The following is a 16,453-nucleotide window of genomic DNA, read 5'->3' as shown; positions in this document are numbered from 1 at the left end:
TGGCAAGCCGGGCAGACCCGAAACAGCACGTTTGGTTATGGTTGTAGACAGTATATACCGTAGGCATTTGTATATACTAAGAAAAGTGATGGGCAAAACACAGTGATTGTGATGACCAAGAAGGATAGAGCCCAAGCAAAGGGCTATAAAAGCCAGGGCCCACGAAAAAATAATGTTTACTCCTCCCACCCAAAAATAATGTCTCTACCTTTGGGAATATAGTTCTGGGATCAGGAACAACAATAATTGCAGCAGGCATTAAAAGTGGCATGCTTGATATTTTAAGGTGTACATGACAGCCAGTAAAATGAAGTTAGGCAGTCACACAATAGAGGGAGCAGCAATTTGATCTTGTCTCACTTCTTCCTTTTTGACATTCTTAAGGGGTGTGATATGATCAGCAATTTGATCTTGTCTCATTTTCTCATTTTCTGCATTTTTAAAAGGTGTGTTATTTGGGGACAGGCATTTGGAAGACATTGAAGGGATAACAGAGTTCCGGTGGCTGGAGGGAATCTTATGAATGAGGCAGTATAATAAGTATGTGGGGATGGGAAAGATAACGATGAAAAGAAGGATAATCATCAGAATATTCCACCAATCTGGGAGTTCTTGAAGCAACTCGTTTGACTGTGGAGAGATGGGAAAGGGATTCAGAATGGTGAAGTTCCCAGAAAAGAAAAGATTGTGGAAGAAAGAGTGAGAGGTGAAACAGCAGAGGACAAGTGAGTATTCAGGGAGTCAGAGAATGAGATGATTAGATCTTTAGGTCAGGAGCGGATTGATGGGGCTGGAGAGGTAGAACAGTGGGTAGGGTGCTTGCCTTACAGGCAACTGACCCAGGTTTAATCCCCGGCACTCTACAGGATCCTGAATCCCACCAGGAATGATCCCTGAGTTGAGTCAGGAGTAAGCTTTGAGCATCACTGATTGTGGCCCCCAAACAGAGTGGGTTGAGAGGTCATCCCAAACTCCCTAGCAAGGTCTGGGTGGGGTCTGGGGAGGGAGGCTCACAGTCTTGATATCCCAAGCAGTATAGGTCTTCAGGGTGGAGAAACGAATCACTGCAGTCACAAACAGACCCAAGAGCACCACTGGCGTAATCCATGTCAACAGCCAATAATAGATGGGAGAGATGGCGCTGTTTCTCAGGCACTCCAATTCTCCGTAGAACCTGCAAGGAAGGTCCTGAGATTGTGGAAGGCTAAGTCAGGTCTTACTCAGCATTTTTGAGCAGGGACAGCCTAACTATAGCATCTTTTGAATCTGCTTCAAGGCCCTTACTTCACTCAGGCCTCATCTTCTCATCTGTTCCCTGGTCACTGGTCCATTCATCCAAACCCAAGGATTTTTTTCAAACATTTTATTGCTTAAGACCTTTTATGGGTCCTCAATACCCTCAAGACGAACACCAAGTCCTTTTCATTCATTCCGTAAATATGAGCACTTCTACTGTGGTAAGAACTCTGCCGAGAGCCAGCAGTGCAGGTTGCACTCAATCATTAATTCCTTTTTCTGACCCATGCTTCTACTCTTCGCTTCAGTACACAACCTCTATGTCCTCAAACATGAAAGTGGGTCCTCTCCCCTAGAGTGACATCCTTTCTCTCTGCCTGCCTACTGCTGTCTGTCCAGACATCTTCCCCTCTCAGAGCCTTCCTTGACCCTCCAGTTATCCTGACCATGCCTCTGACAACCTCTCCTAAGACTTACCACTTTTTCTTTTTTGCTTTTGGGTCACACCCAACGATGCACAGGGATTACTCTTGGATCATGCACTCAGGAATTACTCCTTGCAGTGCTTGGCGGACCATATGGGATGCTGGGAATCGAACCCAGGTCGGCCGCGAGCAAGGCAAATGCCCTACCCGCTGTGCCATCTCTCCAGCCCCAAGACTTATCACTTTCTAATGAGATTACACACTTTCCCATTTGGACTCTGTTTTAGGATTTTTTTGTTTGCTTATTTTAAAATGTTTTTTGGGGGTTCTGGGGCCACATTGGCTCTGTGCTCAGGGGTCACTCCTGGCAGATTCGGGGAACCATATGTGGTGCCAGGGATCAAACCTGAGTTGACTGCATGCAAGGCAAATATCTTACCTGCTGTGTATTTCTCTGGGCCCCTGTTTATTCTGGGGGGCCATACCCTATGGTGCTAGGGTTTACTTCTGACTGTTCAGATACCACTCCTACTAGTGCTCAGGGATCAATATGCAGTGCTCAGGATCAAGCCATGGTCAGCTACATGCAAGACAAGTGCCTTAAGCCCTTTAGTATCTCTCTGGCCCCTGTACCATTTGTTACTTTTTTTTTTCTTTTTGGGTCACACCCAGTGATGCACAGGAGTTACTCCTCTGGATCTTCACTCAGGAATTACCCCTGGCAGTGTTCAGGGGACCATATGGGATGCTGGGAATCAAACACAGGTCGGCCCCGTGCAAGGCAAACGCCCTACCTGCTGTGCTATTGCTTCAGCCCCTGTACTGTTACTCTGGCGAGGAGAAGCTTGTTCTAATTAATTTGCACCCTGGTATCACAGTTTTTCTGACAGAATAAGTCTCAAAAACATTTAAAGTAAAAAAAAAAATGTTGGTCTACACCCAGTAGTGCTCAGGGATTACTCCTGGCTCTGTGCTCAGGGATCACTCTTGATGGGTTTGGGGGACTGTTGGAGTACAAGGAGCTTAGGTTTATCAGGTTGCACCCATCACAGTGCCCCCAAGTCACTCCCATTACTTTGTTTGTCTGTAACCACTTCTCTGCTCTCTTCCCCAACCAATTTGTAAGGTCTCATCCTTCTAGGACACTGAACTTGCACTGCAAGTTAATATTGCCTTTCTCTTCTCCTTATATCTTTTGAATAGTTTAATGCAGTGTCCTTTTTGTATAGATACAGGAAGACAATATTATGCTTTATAACTTAGGATTTAATTGGCCTTGAATATTATTCACTCCTGGACATCTGCTTTCTCAACTTAAGCCTCAGTTGCCCTCACTTCCTAGCACCTCAAGAGCAGGGTCCCGACGTGGGACTGGATGGAACCAGGGCAAGCTGGTAAGTTATGTGCAACCCTGGCATCGCGATGGGCCAGGCCAAGGTGCCACGATTCTCAACTATAGGTTAAGAGTTTGATCATAGGCAAATGCTGTCATGATCCAAAAGTAACGACAAGACTAGGACCCTGCTGCTAAGAATAGGAAAGATATCTGGCCTGAGCACTGCAGTCTGAGATCAAGATGGCCCTAGGAGAGCAATTCTATAGGCTTAAAGTATTTCTTACTGTGTCCATACAAAATGACTTATATTATGTATGCTTATATGATGGTCAGACAAGGAGAAAAGAAACACCCAGGGAATCCTGTTCTACTGTGGGTTGATCTGCTAAATGAGAATCTGTCCTAGAAGCAGACTTCCCATGTGTCCTGACTAGCTTGGATGAGACTGAGTATTTCTCCCCTTCATCTGCCTTCAGTAAGTAAGAGGCAGCTTCCCTTATCTCACAGGGACCTTACTGTGGAGAGGCAGCTTCCCTTATCTCACAGAGACCTTAATGTAAGAGGCAGGCTAATCTTTGAGATGTATCCAAGCCCTAGCAGGCTGGTCTTCCATATGCTAATCCAAGTGCTAATGAAAGAAAGAAAGAAAGAAAGAAAGAAAGAAAGAAAGAAAGAAAGAAAGAGTTTGTGTAAGGTGAGGCCAAGATTACTGGCCTGCAGATGTATAGAAACAATGTATGTTCTGCCATCTCATTGTTCTTTCTGTAACTCCTTTTGATAACATCACTATGTTGCGCCCTTTAGGGGTGCCATGATCTATATAAGGGAGATTTCAGGGCTCTCAGGGGAACACGTGAGTTAGAGAACCTGGGAAGATGGGGCTGAGGAGAGAAGCTGAGAGAACAAGGGAGCATGTGCTTGAGAGATCCTGGGACCTCTATGACATACACTTCTTCCATGTAATAAACTGCTGCTAAGACCAACCAGCCTGGCCCTCATTTCCTTCCTTGGCCTGACCATCGCCATCGACCTCCCTGGAGTGGGGAAACAGTCTGAGACTACCAAACGTGGGCGGCAGGAGAGACAGGCCACTTCTGTCCCCCTTGCCCGTTCTTTGTGTTTACACAGGGGACCATATAGGGTGCTGGGGATAAAACCTGGTTTGGCCATGTGCAAGGCAAGCACCCTACCCCCCGTACTATCTCTCCAGCCCCTCAACATTTCTTGAGTGAATTAATGGGTGAACTGACTCTAAGAACCATGATCACTTGAAAATGCTGCCACCTTGGGACTCCTGCCTTTGGATCAGTCTACTTGGCTGCACACTGGCCTGGTGAACAGTTAGGCTCAGGAGTCCCTTGCATCTGACTGACATTTTCAACCTTTGCATTCCAGTTAGTTCTACTAAGTACCTTGTTTCCTCTTCTTGAGTAGCTCTTTCTGACAGAATGAGACCATGTCTTTCAACCTACACTGCAACCATCCTAGTCCAAGTCATTGTAAGCATTCATTTGGAATATTTCAGTCATTTAAACTGTTTTGGATTCACTCAATTTCTTGTAGTCCTATTCTCCACACAGCGATCATAAAATCCTTTTTTCTTTCTTTCTTTCTTTCTTTCTTTCTTTCGTGGGTTGGGAGTGGATGCCAAGCAGTGCTCAGGGGGCCTGTGTATTTCTTCCAGTGATTCCCAGCCAAGTGGGTCTGAGTGCTAGGACCCAAGGATGTGGTGCTGTCTGTGTCGGGCAGTGCCAGAGACCAGCAGGCCACACCAGAGGTGCTCTGGGTTCTCTCCGAGCAATGCTCAGGGGACCACATGGGGCCTGGAATTGAACCTGAATTTGATCCAGGTTATTTACATACGCACACACAAATGATAAAAGGTAGTTCTGGTGTCACTCCTCTACCCAACACCCTCCAACATCACTTCTGGTATTCTGAATGAAACGTTGAGCTGGAAGGCCTACATGGTCTGTTCGTTCCAGGGCACCAGGTACTAACATACTACTATTCTTTTTATTGTTTGGGGATGGGAACACATCTGGCAGTGTTTGGGGATTACTCAAAGTTCAATGCTCAGAAGTTGCTCCTAACAGATCATGCAGTGATGGGAATTGGACCCAAACCTCCCACATGTAAATCCCTGTTGAGTCATTTTTCTGGCCCTGTACCATACCATTCTAACATCTCCAATATCCTTATTCCCCAAGAAATCCAGGTTAGCTCAGAGAGCTAGAGTGCATGTCTTACATGTAGAAACCTCGAGTTTGATCCTTAGCACAGCATGGGCCCCTGAACACAACTGAGCAGAATGTTTATGGTCCCTAAGTATCCACCCAAGGGTGTTTTGTCAGGCCGTCAGGTCCATAATCACAGAGAGGAACACCTGAGTCTGCTGAGGAGCGTTCCCCATCCTTTAAAAAAAAAAAACAAAACTCTCTTGGGGCTGTAGTGATGGTACCTCAGGTAGGGCATTTTTCTTGCACACAGTTGACCCAGGTTTAAACCCTAGTATCCCATATGATCCTCCAAGCACCGCCAGAAGTAATTCCTGAGAGCACAGCCAGGAGTAAGCTCTGAACATCTCCAGGTATGACCCCAAAACAAAAAAGCACCTCTAGGCATGATGCTTCCACTGGGCTTGGTTTCCTCTCTTTGGTAATTCTCAAAGTCCTATCATGATTTTTGCTTCTCCCTTCATTCAGAGTCTGATGAAATGGCACCAATTGAGGGAGAGCATTCTTTATGATCCTGTCTACATTAGAAAGTAACACACACTTCCACACTTCTTACCTCACCTTCCTTCTCCTGTCAATCATCATGACCTGGCATTTTTATTCTTCTTATTTGCTTTGTGCACTATTAGAATATGAACACCCTGAGGAGATAAAGGCTTGCTTTCTTCAATGCTGTACCCTTGAGTGTCTGACACTTATTAAGTACTCAAAAAAAAATCCATCAAGTGAATAAAAAAGAAGGCCCCTCTTTTGTTGTTGTTGTTGGATTTTTGGATAACATCCAAAAAGCTAAGGGGTAACTCCTGGTTTTACACTCAGGAATTACTCCTGGCAGTGCTCAGGGGACCATATGGAATGCTGGGAATCAAACCCGCATTAGTTGCTTGCAAAGAAAATATCCTATCACTATGCTATTGCTCTGGCCCCAAAAGCCCTTCTTTAAAGGTGAGAACAGAGGCAACAAGAGAGGAGTCAACTTTCCCTGTATCACTAGGCTATCACCTCCTGCTCCTGTAGACCCAAACCACAACCAAGTCCTCGAGTACTGTGAAGATGAATATGGGGATGGGGATCCAGAAATCATTCAGCAGCCTGAAATAGTAGAAGCCTGAAGGTCCAGTGAAGCAGAGGCCAAACAGGAACATGATCACTGAGAGAAGTCCTGAAGGAAACATGAAATCTGGAATCAAGGCCTGAAGTGTGATGTGGTGGTAAAAGTTAAGCTGAGGTGACAGACCTGAGCTGGGAGAGAGTCTCCTTGAGGCCAGAGCAATAGAACAAAGGAGAAGGAGTTTGCCTTGCACATGGTCCACCTGGGTTTGATCCCCAGCACCCCATGTTATCCCCCAAGCACTGCCGGGAGTGATCCTTGATTGTAGATTCAGGAGTAATCCCTGAGCACTGCCAGGTGTGGCCCAACAACAACAACAACAACAACAACAACAAAGAGTCTCCCTGAAAACAGAGTCCTAAGTGGGAAGAGGGCTAGAGATCAGAGTACCGATAAACAGCTTCGGATGTTTCCTGGAAGAAGTAAAGGAGTCCTGAAGGGGAGTCACAATTCCTTGCATGGCCCCCAGCACGTTGCCCAATCCCAGGCACAGCAACAATATGAGGAAGATGATGGAGAAAAGGACAGACCCAGGAATGAAGGACATGGTTTCAGTAAAGACCAGGAATGCAAACTCTGAGCCCTCTTTAACCTGTTAAGGGAAGAAAGGGAAGATTTAAGTATTTTGAACTTAACAAAAATTACAAATACATTTGGTTTTGGCTTTGTTTTGGTTTGAGAGGTCATATCCATCCTGGCTCTGTGCTAAGGAGTGCCTTCTGGCAGGGCTGGGGGGACTGTAGCCTGATCTGCTCTGCTATGTCTCCAGCCCAAGACACATTTAGGAATCAAATGCCTTTCCTGAAAACTCCCTTCCTACCCTGGTAATAGAGGAAAGTCCATCTTTGAGCCAGAAATACAACACGGCAGACACTACCACAGAAGCATATTGTACAAGTTCTGGGTCTTAGCACTACCACTACAGGGGCTTAAAATTCTCCCAGAACTTCTGGGACTTTTCTTGGATGCAAACAAAAGCAACCATTTTTCCTTGAAAGGAGTACCAGAGGAACTCTATTCCCATTTATTTTTACTGACCTTCAAAAACTGCTGTTCTCTGCTGCACTCAGTCATGTATGAGATGACAGTTGACTTGAGGGGTTCAGAAAGTCTGTTAAGCCAGGATGTAAAGATGCTGACTGGGTTTTCATTCAGGTTAGGAGGAGGCTTAGCCTCAGAAGGCAGTCTCCCCTGGGTCACCAGATCCACAAGTAATTCGGCATTCCTGGGGATGAGTTGAATTACACAGGACACCACTTGCCTAGCATGACTGATCTGGGGAAGGTACAGCCTGGGATGAAACCCAGAATGATCCCACCTCTAGTGTCCTGAATTTGTGGGAGCCTGAAGAATTTAGACTTTTCTAGTTTTCTTGGGGATTCAGATTTCTGTTCTATTGCTGGTATCTGATTTTACCTGCTACCTCTACGATTCTTCTCATAACTATTCAATCTTCTAAGCTGTTCGTTAAAGAGTATCAGGGAGTGCCATTTATTTAGACCTCATGTGCATAAGCCTGCCGTGAAGTTGTGCTGAGTAACAAAAACTGTTCTTGTTCAGGCTCAGGGGACTATATGAGATATGGGGATTGAGTGCAGCCGCATGCAAGGCAAGCACTCCACCTACTGCACTATCACTCTGGCCCCACAATTACAATTTTGGTAGGGGTTGCATTTTTTATATCTGTATATATCTTTAGGCAATATAAAAATGTTAAGTGCCTTCTTATAAAAAATTACAGAGTTCAGAAGTATATTCCACCCTGTCTCTACTAAATACCCTGCACAGAATGCATGAAGAAAAAGTAAACATTTTCAGGTAGTTTGGGGAAGGGAGCAGAATAGCACTCAAGGAGAACTTAAGAGTCTCACCAAACTGGTAGCAGCTTCATATCATCTACACAGATATCAGGAGTGGACAAAAAAAAGTTCCAAAAGAAACCCTCTACTTCTGACCCAAAGATGAGAAAATAGATATCAAAGTCTCATAGAGACTGGGGGGAACCACCATTTTTCTGGTCTTTTCTATCACATATGCATGACAATTCTATAACAGTGTTGTCATTGGCAGTGATTATAGTACCTATAACTGTACCTATATCTCTGAGGTAGAAAACCTCCCAATACCAAAGAAATTATGAATATGAGGAAAATCCTGCTTTTTTTTTCTAGTTTGTATTTGGGCCACATGTACCCAGGAGCTACTCCAGTGATCAGGGATCAGGGTGGGAAGAAGAAATAGAGAAGGGAAGGAAAGGAATAAGAAAGAAGGGGAAAGAAGGGAAGGATAAGAAGGGAAGGAGGGAAGAGAAAGAATGGAGGAAAGAAAGAAATGTGGGGAGGTGGTGCCACTAGAAAGTCAACCTGTTCCCATGGGGCAAGTCCACCAGCAGCCTGATGGCACCTTCAGGCTTCCTGGTACCCCCAAATTGCAGCCATGCCTCTTGGCTGGACCTCAACGACTCAGGACCAAGTTTCCTGAGAAATTAAATGGCCAAAGCTTAGGTACGTGGTAGCCACACCTACAAATCACCTCCAGCTCAAGCTATACAAGCTCATTTATCAGTCTTGTTTCAGAGACCCATAAATAAATCTCAAAAGAGATAAAAAAAAAAAAGGCAGTTAATCTTGGATCTATGCAAGGCTAAACACACCAGGGTAATGGGAGGGTGGCAGGTCAACCTGGTGCCCACTCAAGCATAGCCCCTGGAAGCTGCTTGCTTCCATAATCCAAAATTGCCACTATGCACTCAGCCAGACTCCATCATTTCAGAACGGACCTCACTGAGATATAGTCTGCTGAAAATTCTGGTATGTGGGGTTTGTGACTGGGATCTCCAGGCTTTCTCAGGGTTAGAATGGGCTACCTCCCCCAACTTCCCTATACTCCCGGAAGCACTGGCAGTTATCCACAAGAACCAACTCCTGTGCCACCATGTAAACTCTTCTACCAGTCTTGCTTCAGAGACCCATAAATAAATGACTGAAATATCCAGGTTTTCTCAGGGTCGGGATGAGCTACCTTCCCACACCTCCCTATACTTCTGGAAACCTCAGAAGTCATTTTCACACCCCAAAGCTGCCTCGCAGTTAAAAAAGCTACTGCAGCCTTACCTTCCCGGTAAAAACACTGAACACCTTGAACAAACACAATAACCTCTTAGTACCTGCATTTTAAACCATAATACACAAAAGGCAAGAGAGAGAATGCACAAAAGGACAGAGAGAGAGAAAGCGGGAGGGGAGGAAAAATGCTTGTCATAGAGACAGACTGGGGGTGGTGGTGGGGGGATCGTGGGAGGGAAATGGATATTGGTGAGGGGAAATGTAAACTGGTGGAGGGATGGGTGTTGGATCATTGTATGACTGAAATACAATCATGAACAACTTTGTATAGTTTGTCTCATGGATATCCAATAAAAATTTTTTTAAAAAGAGTAATGTGGAGTTGATGCCCACTTCAGCCAGCTTAATCAGTGGCTAAATAAATAGCAGTACTCTTACATTTAAAAAAGAAGAAATGGATGAATGATAATTGTGTGTATGTGTGTGTGTATGTTTTGTTTGGGCTCAAAATCACAGCCTCAGGGGCCCAAGTGATAGTACAGTGGGTAGGGTATTCGCTTTGCACACAGCTGACCTGGGTTCAATCCTATATAGTTTCCCGAGTCCAGGCGGGAGTAATTCCTGAGTTCAGAGCCAGAGCCAGGAGTAACCCCTGAGCATCACAAGGCTTTAACACCCCCCCAAAATAAACAAAAAAACAACCTTGTGACCTCACACACTCAGTACTAAAAAATATGTATATTTTTTTAAATTGCTAAAATAATAATTGCTTCCATCCTTTCCAATGAAGGTAAAGAGTCTTTGAGAGCATAGTGCCTTAAAATGATAGCCCTGCAAGTGTATGATTACAAGTTACAATTCTCAGTGTCTCCATATGCGCTGAGTGTAATTATGGTAGCTCTTCTATCTGTGATCCCCAGCCACCCTACAGCCAGGTGTGTGTAAGCACCACAAAGGAGGGCAGCTCCCAGTGAACATGGCAACTCAAAAATACAAGCACCTCCACCAAGTGCGAACTTTGGTGAGCATATATGTGAGCACTGCAGTGTGTGCACATCCATAATCGTATGCCTCCAAGTAAATAATGTGACCCATCTTGGGACCACAGAGATGGCTGAAAGACTAGAGTAGATTGCAGACTTTGTATATAGGAGGCCCGGTTCAGTCCCCTCCATCACATAGTCCCCTGAGCACCACCAAGTGTTCCCCCTGCAATAAAAGCAACCCCCAGCCAGCATACATGTGGGCCCCCAACTCTATGGATGCAAGCCTCAGTGAGCACCACAGTCAAATGGGCAAGCACCATAAACTGCTGTGCAAGCTGCACAGGCAAGCATGCGCCCTTCCCCTCCCACCTGTCATCACAGCAACCCACAAGGGGAAGTAAGGGAGAGATCCTTCTTATTTATTGTTTTATTTTGGGGGCAGTCCTCACAATGCTCAGGGCTTACTCCCTGCTTTACCTACACTCAGGGATCACTCCTGGTGGGGCTCAGAGGACGATATAGAATGCCAGGGATATAACCTGGGTTGGCCCCATGCAAGACAAGTACCTTACCTGCTGTACTATCTCTCTGGACCTTTTTGTATAATTTTATTCTCTTCAGCGGTGAGACCATATCTGGCACTGCTCAGGTATCACACCTACAAGGGCTCAAGTGACCATATGAAGTGCTGGGGATCAAACTCAGGTCGGCGGATGCAAAGCAATCACCCTACCTGCAGTACTACTGCTCTGGCCCCCTTATGAATATTTCTATAGGTATATAACAATACAACATTTGTAAGAGGCCAGGGAGATGGCTAGAGGGTACTGTGAGATTCTAAGTTTGATCTCTAGCATGGTACACCTCCCCCTAGTGACAGTGGGTGAATGTGGCCCTAGTTGCCACAGCACTGCTGGACCTAAGCAATACCAAATCTCCAGTCTGGTGGCCCACATATCTGGGCTGTCACTGAATATTGCTGTGTTCCCCTGGGCACTGGTGGGAGTGCTCCCCAAAAAAGGAAAAAAAATTCCAAAGAAATTTTAAAAAACAAAATTATACTCCTACCGGAGGCAAGTATTTTAAAGTTTGACCTCTTTTTACCAAGTGATATTCGGATGTATATGCCCAGAACTCTTCTAAAAGAAAATGGCATCATTTGCAAAGGATTCCAGGATATCTGAGGACAAATTCAACTTAGCCTTGCCTCTTCTCTGGGATTACTTCTCTGATGAACCAAGGCAGGATGTCATTCTCTCCAGTGATTCAACAATCAGTCATTCTGAGTCCGTGCCTACCTGATTAAGTATCTACTAGCCTTCCCCTCCTCCTTCCAAAACAAACATTCAGTGATGCCAAGGACTGTGGACAGGGTAACCTGTCCAAATTTCTTAAGTATACTAGAACGTACTTTCTAAATGTCTGGTGAAATGTTTTTTGGGCCACGCTAAGCAGTTCTCAAGGACTAGTCCCAGCTTAGTACTTGAGGGACATTCCTAGCATAGATGGCAAGGGTGAAAGGAGGGAGGGGAGACTAGTGGTGGGGGGATAAAATGTAGGCCCCTAGCAGACGAATCATGCATTCTAACTTTTGTGCCATCTCCTTGACTTTGATGAAATACCTGGTGGCACTTAGAGATCACTACTGGAAAGGTTCAGGGGACCATACAGTGTGCCAGGGATATGTTGGCAATGTGCAAAAAAATTTTCCTGGTGTACTATTTCTCCAGTTCTAAATCTTTAGATTTAAGAGCTAACAGTTGGAATGAAGGCCTCTGGGAAGTGGACGGCTCTCCAGACAGGTGTGGTCTTAAACGCTATTTGGGATTAGAGAAAACTTGAATGTCTGCTACTTTTGTGGAGGTGTCAAAGGTTGATGGTTATCTCTGAGTTTGAAGCTAGAAAAGGAATATGAGGATGATAATATGTGATGGGAATTCTACTGTCTATTTTTCACTGCAGGAAATACAGGAAAAAGCAAAGGCTTACAAATGCACCTGAGGTTTAGAAGTGTGAATATGGGTGTCTTAAGCTCTTTAAAGTTAGGGCCTCTGGGTTTTGCAGTTCCCTGGGGCTAGGATCCTCAACTAAGAAACTGGTCTTACTTCTCAAAGCAACGATGAGTGATGACTGTGGCCCAGAAGCCCAGGATAGAGAACACAAATGTTGTGTAAAGCAGTGTTGTAAATAGGTTGAGCAGAACCATAATAATGACATCATTGAGACAATTGTTGTTCTGTGGAATGTGTGAAGACATGGAGACAATAGAACCAAGACCGAGGCCCAAGGTATGTAAGACTTGGTTCCCTGCTTGCCACCACACACTGATGTTGAATAAAGCTGAGATCTAAAAGGAAGAAGACAAGTATTAGGGGAGATGCCAAAGAAGGAAAAGGAAACTATAACAGAAATGGAGGGGGTTGGGCAGGAGCTCAAGTATAGCAGGTAAGGCACTTGCCTAGCACAAGGCTGACTTGGGTTCAAACCCTGGTATCCCATATGGGCCCCTGAGCACTGCCAGAAGTTATTCCTGAGAGCAGTGTCAGAAGTATTGCTGGGTGTGGTCCCAATACAAATAAACAAACAATAATAACAAAAAACCAGAAATGGAGGGGGTGGCAGACTAAGAGAAGATAATGAGGAAGGGTGCTCCAGTACCAGAAAAGGTGTCATCCAAGGCCTGAGAGGGTAGTGAGGAAGGTGCAACTTACCCTGCCAACCATCAAATACTGAAGGCCAAATGTTATCCCTTCCAGCAGTAGGCTCCGAATGAGGAAACAGAAAATGATGACATAGGGTAGTATTACCAAGAAAGTCATTATCTGAATTGAGAGTGGACACATCAGCAACCATGTACCATGTGGGGAGTAGGGCGTGTCAATCAACAGTTAGTAGGAATCAAAAGTTTTGAGTCCAAAATAAGGAGGAGTGAGAAAACAGCTTCAGGAGTCAGGGGTTAGGGGGAGCAAACAAAAAAGGAGTAAGATTATTAGGAGGTCAGTAAGTAACCGTGTTAGGGGAGCGCCAAAATATCTAAGAACATCAAGGAATCAACAAAAAGAGGCTCACCTTACCCATGAACTTGAGCCCATTAGACATGAAAATACCAAGAAGAAGACAGGCCACAATCAATGGCACGATTAGGTGTAAATTCATTGGCCCATCCACCTCAATCTTGTCTGGGGCCTTCAGTGTCAGCCAATACCAGAAGTACATGGAAGGTGTCGTCCGTGCACATGCAGGGTCTGGGGGAATCTGGCTTTGGATATGCCTGCTAGACAAGGTGACCCCTTCCCTCTTCGTCAGCCCTTCCCCCACCTTTTGTTTTTCTTTCCCCTACCCATCTCATCTTATCCTTTCTCACTCTTTTCTCTTTCTAACCCCCTTCCTTTTTTCCATTTTATTCCTCCTCTCCCTCAGATCCCCCTCACCAAAGCCAGTGGAGTTCTTCAGTAAGGGGCATTGCTCCCATGGAAGAGGATACTGGAAGGACTTGCCCAAGTAGAAGAGAGTCCAGACATTGGTCACATTCATGTAAATGCTGGTGATGAAACACAACTGGGGGCAAAGAAGGAGTTGCCTGGGGTGGAAGGGAAAGGACAGGAAATGGAAGGAACTGGGGAGAAGGCTGGGGAATTGAAACAACCTAAGGAAAGTGACATGATGGGATCTGTTTTAGGACAAGAAGTGGGAGGAGATGGGGGAAGGGGGAAATCACAAACCAGAGCAGACCAGGGCTGCTCACCATGAAACTGGAATACCCCAAACCACCAATCCATAGGCTGATTGTTTTCCAAGCAACAATAGGGCCCTGCTGCATCCTCTGACCAGCTGCCATCTCCAGGAATAGAAGCGGAACACCAACCAAGAACATCATGAGACTATAGATGATGAAAAAAGTACCTGCACAGAGGGTTCAGAAAAGGTTTCTGAGAGCCATCTGACTTGTCAGTGTCTCAATTTCCTCAGAAGTTGAGGAAAACAGGTTATGCCCCATAGAACTCCCTACAGCCACTGACATCAGGGCTCAGCTTTTTCCAAAACCCTCCCTCCCAGCCCTAGGTATTTGGTTCCTTGGTCCCCAATACCCGAAAAGCCCAAGTACATAGTCCCCATGCCCAATTCTGATCCAGGCTTTGAACTCCATAGTATCATGTTCAGATATGTTGTAACCCACTCATGATCTTAGGTGTTCAGACCTCTCCTTCACAGAGTACTCAGTCTCCAACCACCAAAGCAACCAGGGATGTTTGAGTTTGAAGCCTGGATAAACTGCTAGCCCCAGATTGATGGATGATTCCTGGACCCCAGACTTACCATTTCCATTGTGAAGCCACAGCAAGGGAAAATGCCAGAGATTGAGTGGCTTGAGAGAGTAGCCCAGCTGGGCCATGATGTATTCAGTCTTGTTGGACCAGAATGGACGGATTAAAGCCTCACTATCTTTCTTCTTGGTCACCTGCATATCCTCAGTTAAAGACTTCCTTTTCATGACGGGGGCAGGCTCTGCTTGCAATACATAGTCTTGTTTGGGTCGAATGGTCCTATTCTTATTCAGTTCCAAAATGCGAGCTTCCCAAGCGCTGACCTGGGGAGCTCGGGTATTTAAATCCTGGTTGTCTGAAAGCAAGCCTGATGAAGACCAGGACAAGGACTCCCAGTATTCCGCCATGTGGCTTTCCGAGGTCCTCTCTGAAAGTTTTGACTCAGTAACTACCAATGATGAGTCTACAGCCTGAGCCTCTTTCTTCATTTCAGGCTGATTCTCTGACACAGCTTCAGCTTCAACTTCCTGAATAGAGGGTTTGGTTTCCTTGGTAGAGCTTATGGACACAAGAAACCATATATTTTAGGTGACTGAGCTCCAAAACCACCCTCAATAGCCTGTTTAAAGTAACCTTTTGGGCTAGGGAGATGGTTCAAGGGGCTAGTAGACATGCTTTGCATGTGGGAAGTGTGGGTTCTATCATTAGCACTACACAAAAAAGCCTCAGGCACTGCTATGTGTAGCCCCAAAACAAAACAAAAAATAAATTAAACCTTTCATTTATGTCTTTATTACTATTGAAATTTAAAAGAAAAATAATAAGGTGGATTTGGGGAGCTAGAAAGATAGCATGAGACTAAAAGGGCTGAAGTTGTGGCTGGAGCAATAGTACAGTTGGGAGAGCTGTACCTTGCACACAGCCAACCTGGATTCAATCCCATACATCCCATATGGTCCCCTGAGCACTACCAGGAGTAATTCCTCAGTGCAGAGCCAGGAGTAACTCCTAAGCATCCCTAGGGTGTGACCCAAAAAGCCTAAATAAATAAATAAATGGGCTGGAGTAGACCCTGAGTTTAAATTCCTGCACCATATCTTCTCTCCAGCATGGCCAGCTAACCATTGCCAAGGGAGACCCCTGGGCCGCCTGAACACTGTATGGAAGCCCACCCCCACATTGAAAAAATCTTAATAGACTTTTGAATCCAATAATTTCATACCAAATCTGTCTTATAATCTTAGGAAAGTGGTTTTACCTCTCTGATCTTTCTCACCTGTGATAAACTCAGGTCTCAAATAATTCCTGACTAAAGATTCCTTCCTCACCCACTATCTAAAACAGCAGCTGTAGTCATGCACTGCATGTATGGATCCCTGTGCTTCAGCCCCATAATTCCAAGACAGAAAATCATCATCATCATCATCATCATCATATCATCATCATCATCATATCATCATCATCCTGATTATCAAGTTAATTAATACATAATCAAAGAGCAGTACTAGCACCACTCCCTTCACCCGTGTCTTCTTCTTCCTAGCATTTCTCATCTCCTGTTATTTTCTATTGGCTGTCAATCCATTTGTTGTCCTATTTCCCTCCACCCTTCACCCCAGCAAGAGGACAATGCGCTACCTCATACTCTCCTTGTTGCACTCTGTGTTTCTACTATTCTGACCTTTGGCTGGTTCCTGATGTGGTCTGCAAAAGAACAGATAAGGAGTGTGGTCAAAAAAAAAAAAACAGAACAGGATAAAGAAGAAGGTGAAAAAGAGGAGACCAGAATTTT

General features: G+C 45.1%; 1 protein-coding gene across 1 annotated transcript; it reads right to left on the bottom strand.

Moving 5' to 3' along the window:
• Positions 1 to 321: 321 nt before the first annotated feature.
• Positions 322 to 15,068, bottom strand: SLC6A16 (solute carrier family 6 member 16). Its single transcript, XM_056135564.1, has 11 exons — positions 14,714 to 15,068; positions 14,142 to 14,299; positions 13,828 to 13,954; positions 13,466 to 13,641; positions 13,108 to 13,218; positions 12,502 to 12,743; positions 7,384 to 7,570; positions 6,736 to 6,937; positions 6,237 to 6,396; positions 1,015 to 1,174; positions 322 to 630 (listed from the first exon to the last, which is right to left on the bottom strand). Exons 1-11 carry the CDS (start codon positions 15,066 to 15,068, stop codon positions 322 to 324), a joined length of 2,187 nt encoding a protein of 728 aa, XP_055991539.1.
• Positions 15,069 to 16,453: the final 1,385 nt, after the last annotated feature.

This window comes from Sorex fumeus, unplaced genomic scaffold (genome assembly GCF_029834395.1).
Source record: "Sorex fumeus unplaced genomic scaffold, SorFum_2.1 ptg000122l, whole genome shotgun sequence".
Classification (NCBI taxonomy): Eukaryota; Metazoa; Chordata; class Mammalia; order Eulipotyphla; family Soricidae; genus Sorex; species Sorex fumeus.
Note: the sequence above shows the minus strand (reverse complement) of the source record. Positions and strands in the feature narration are given on the sequence as shown.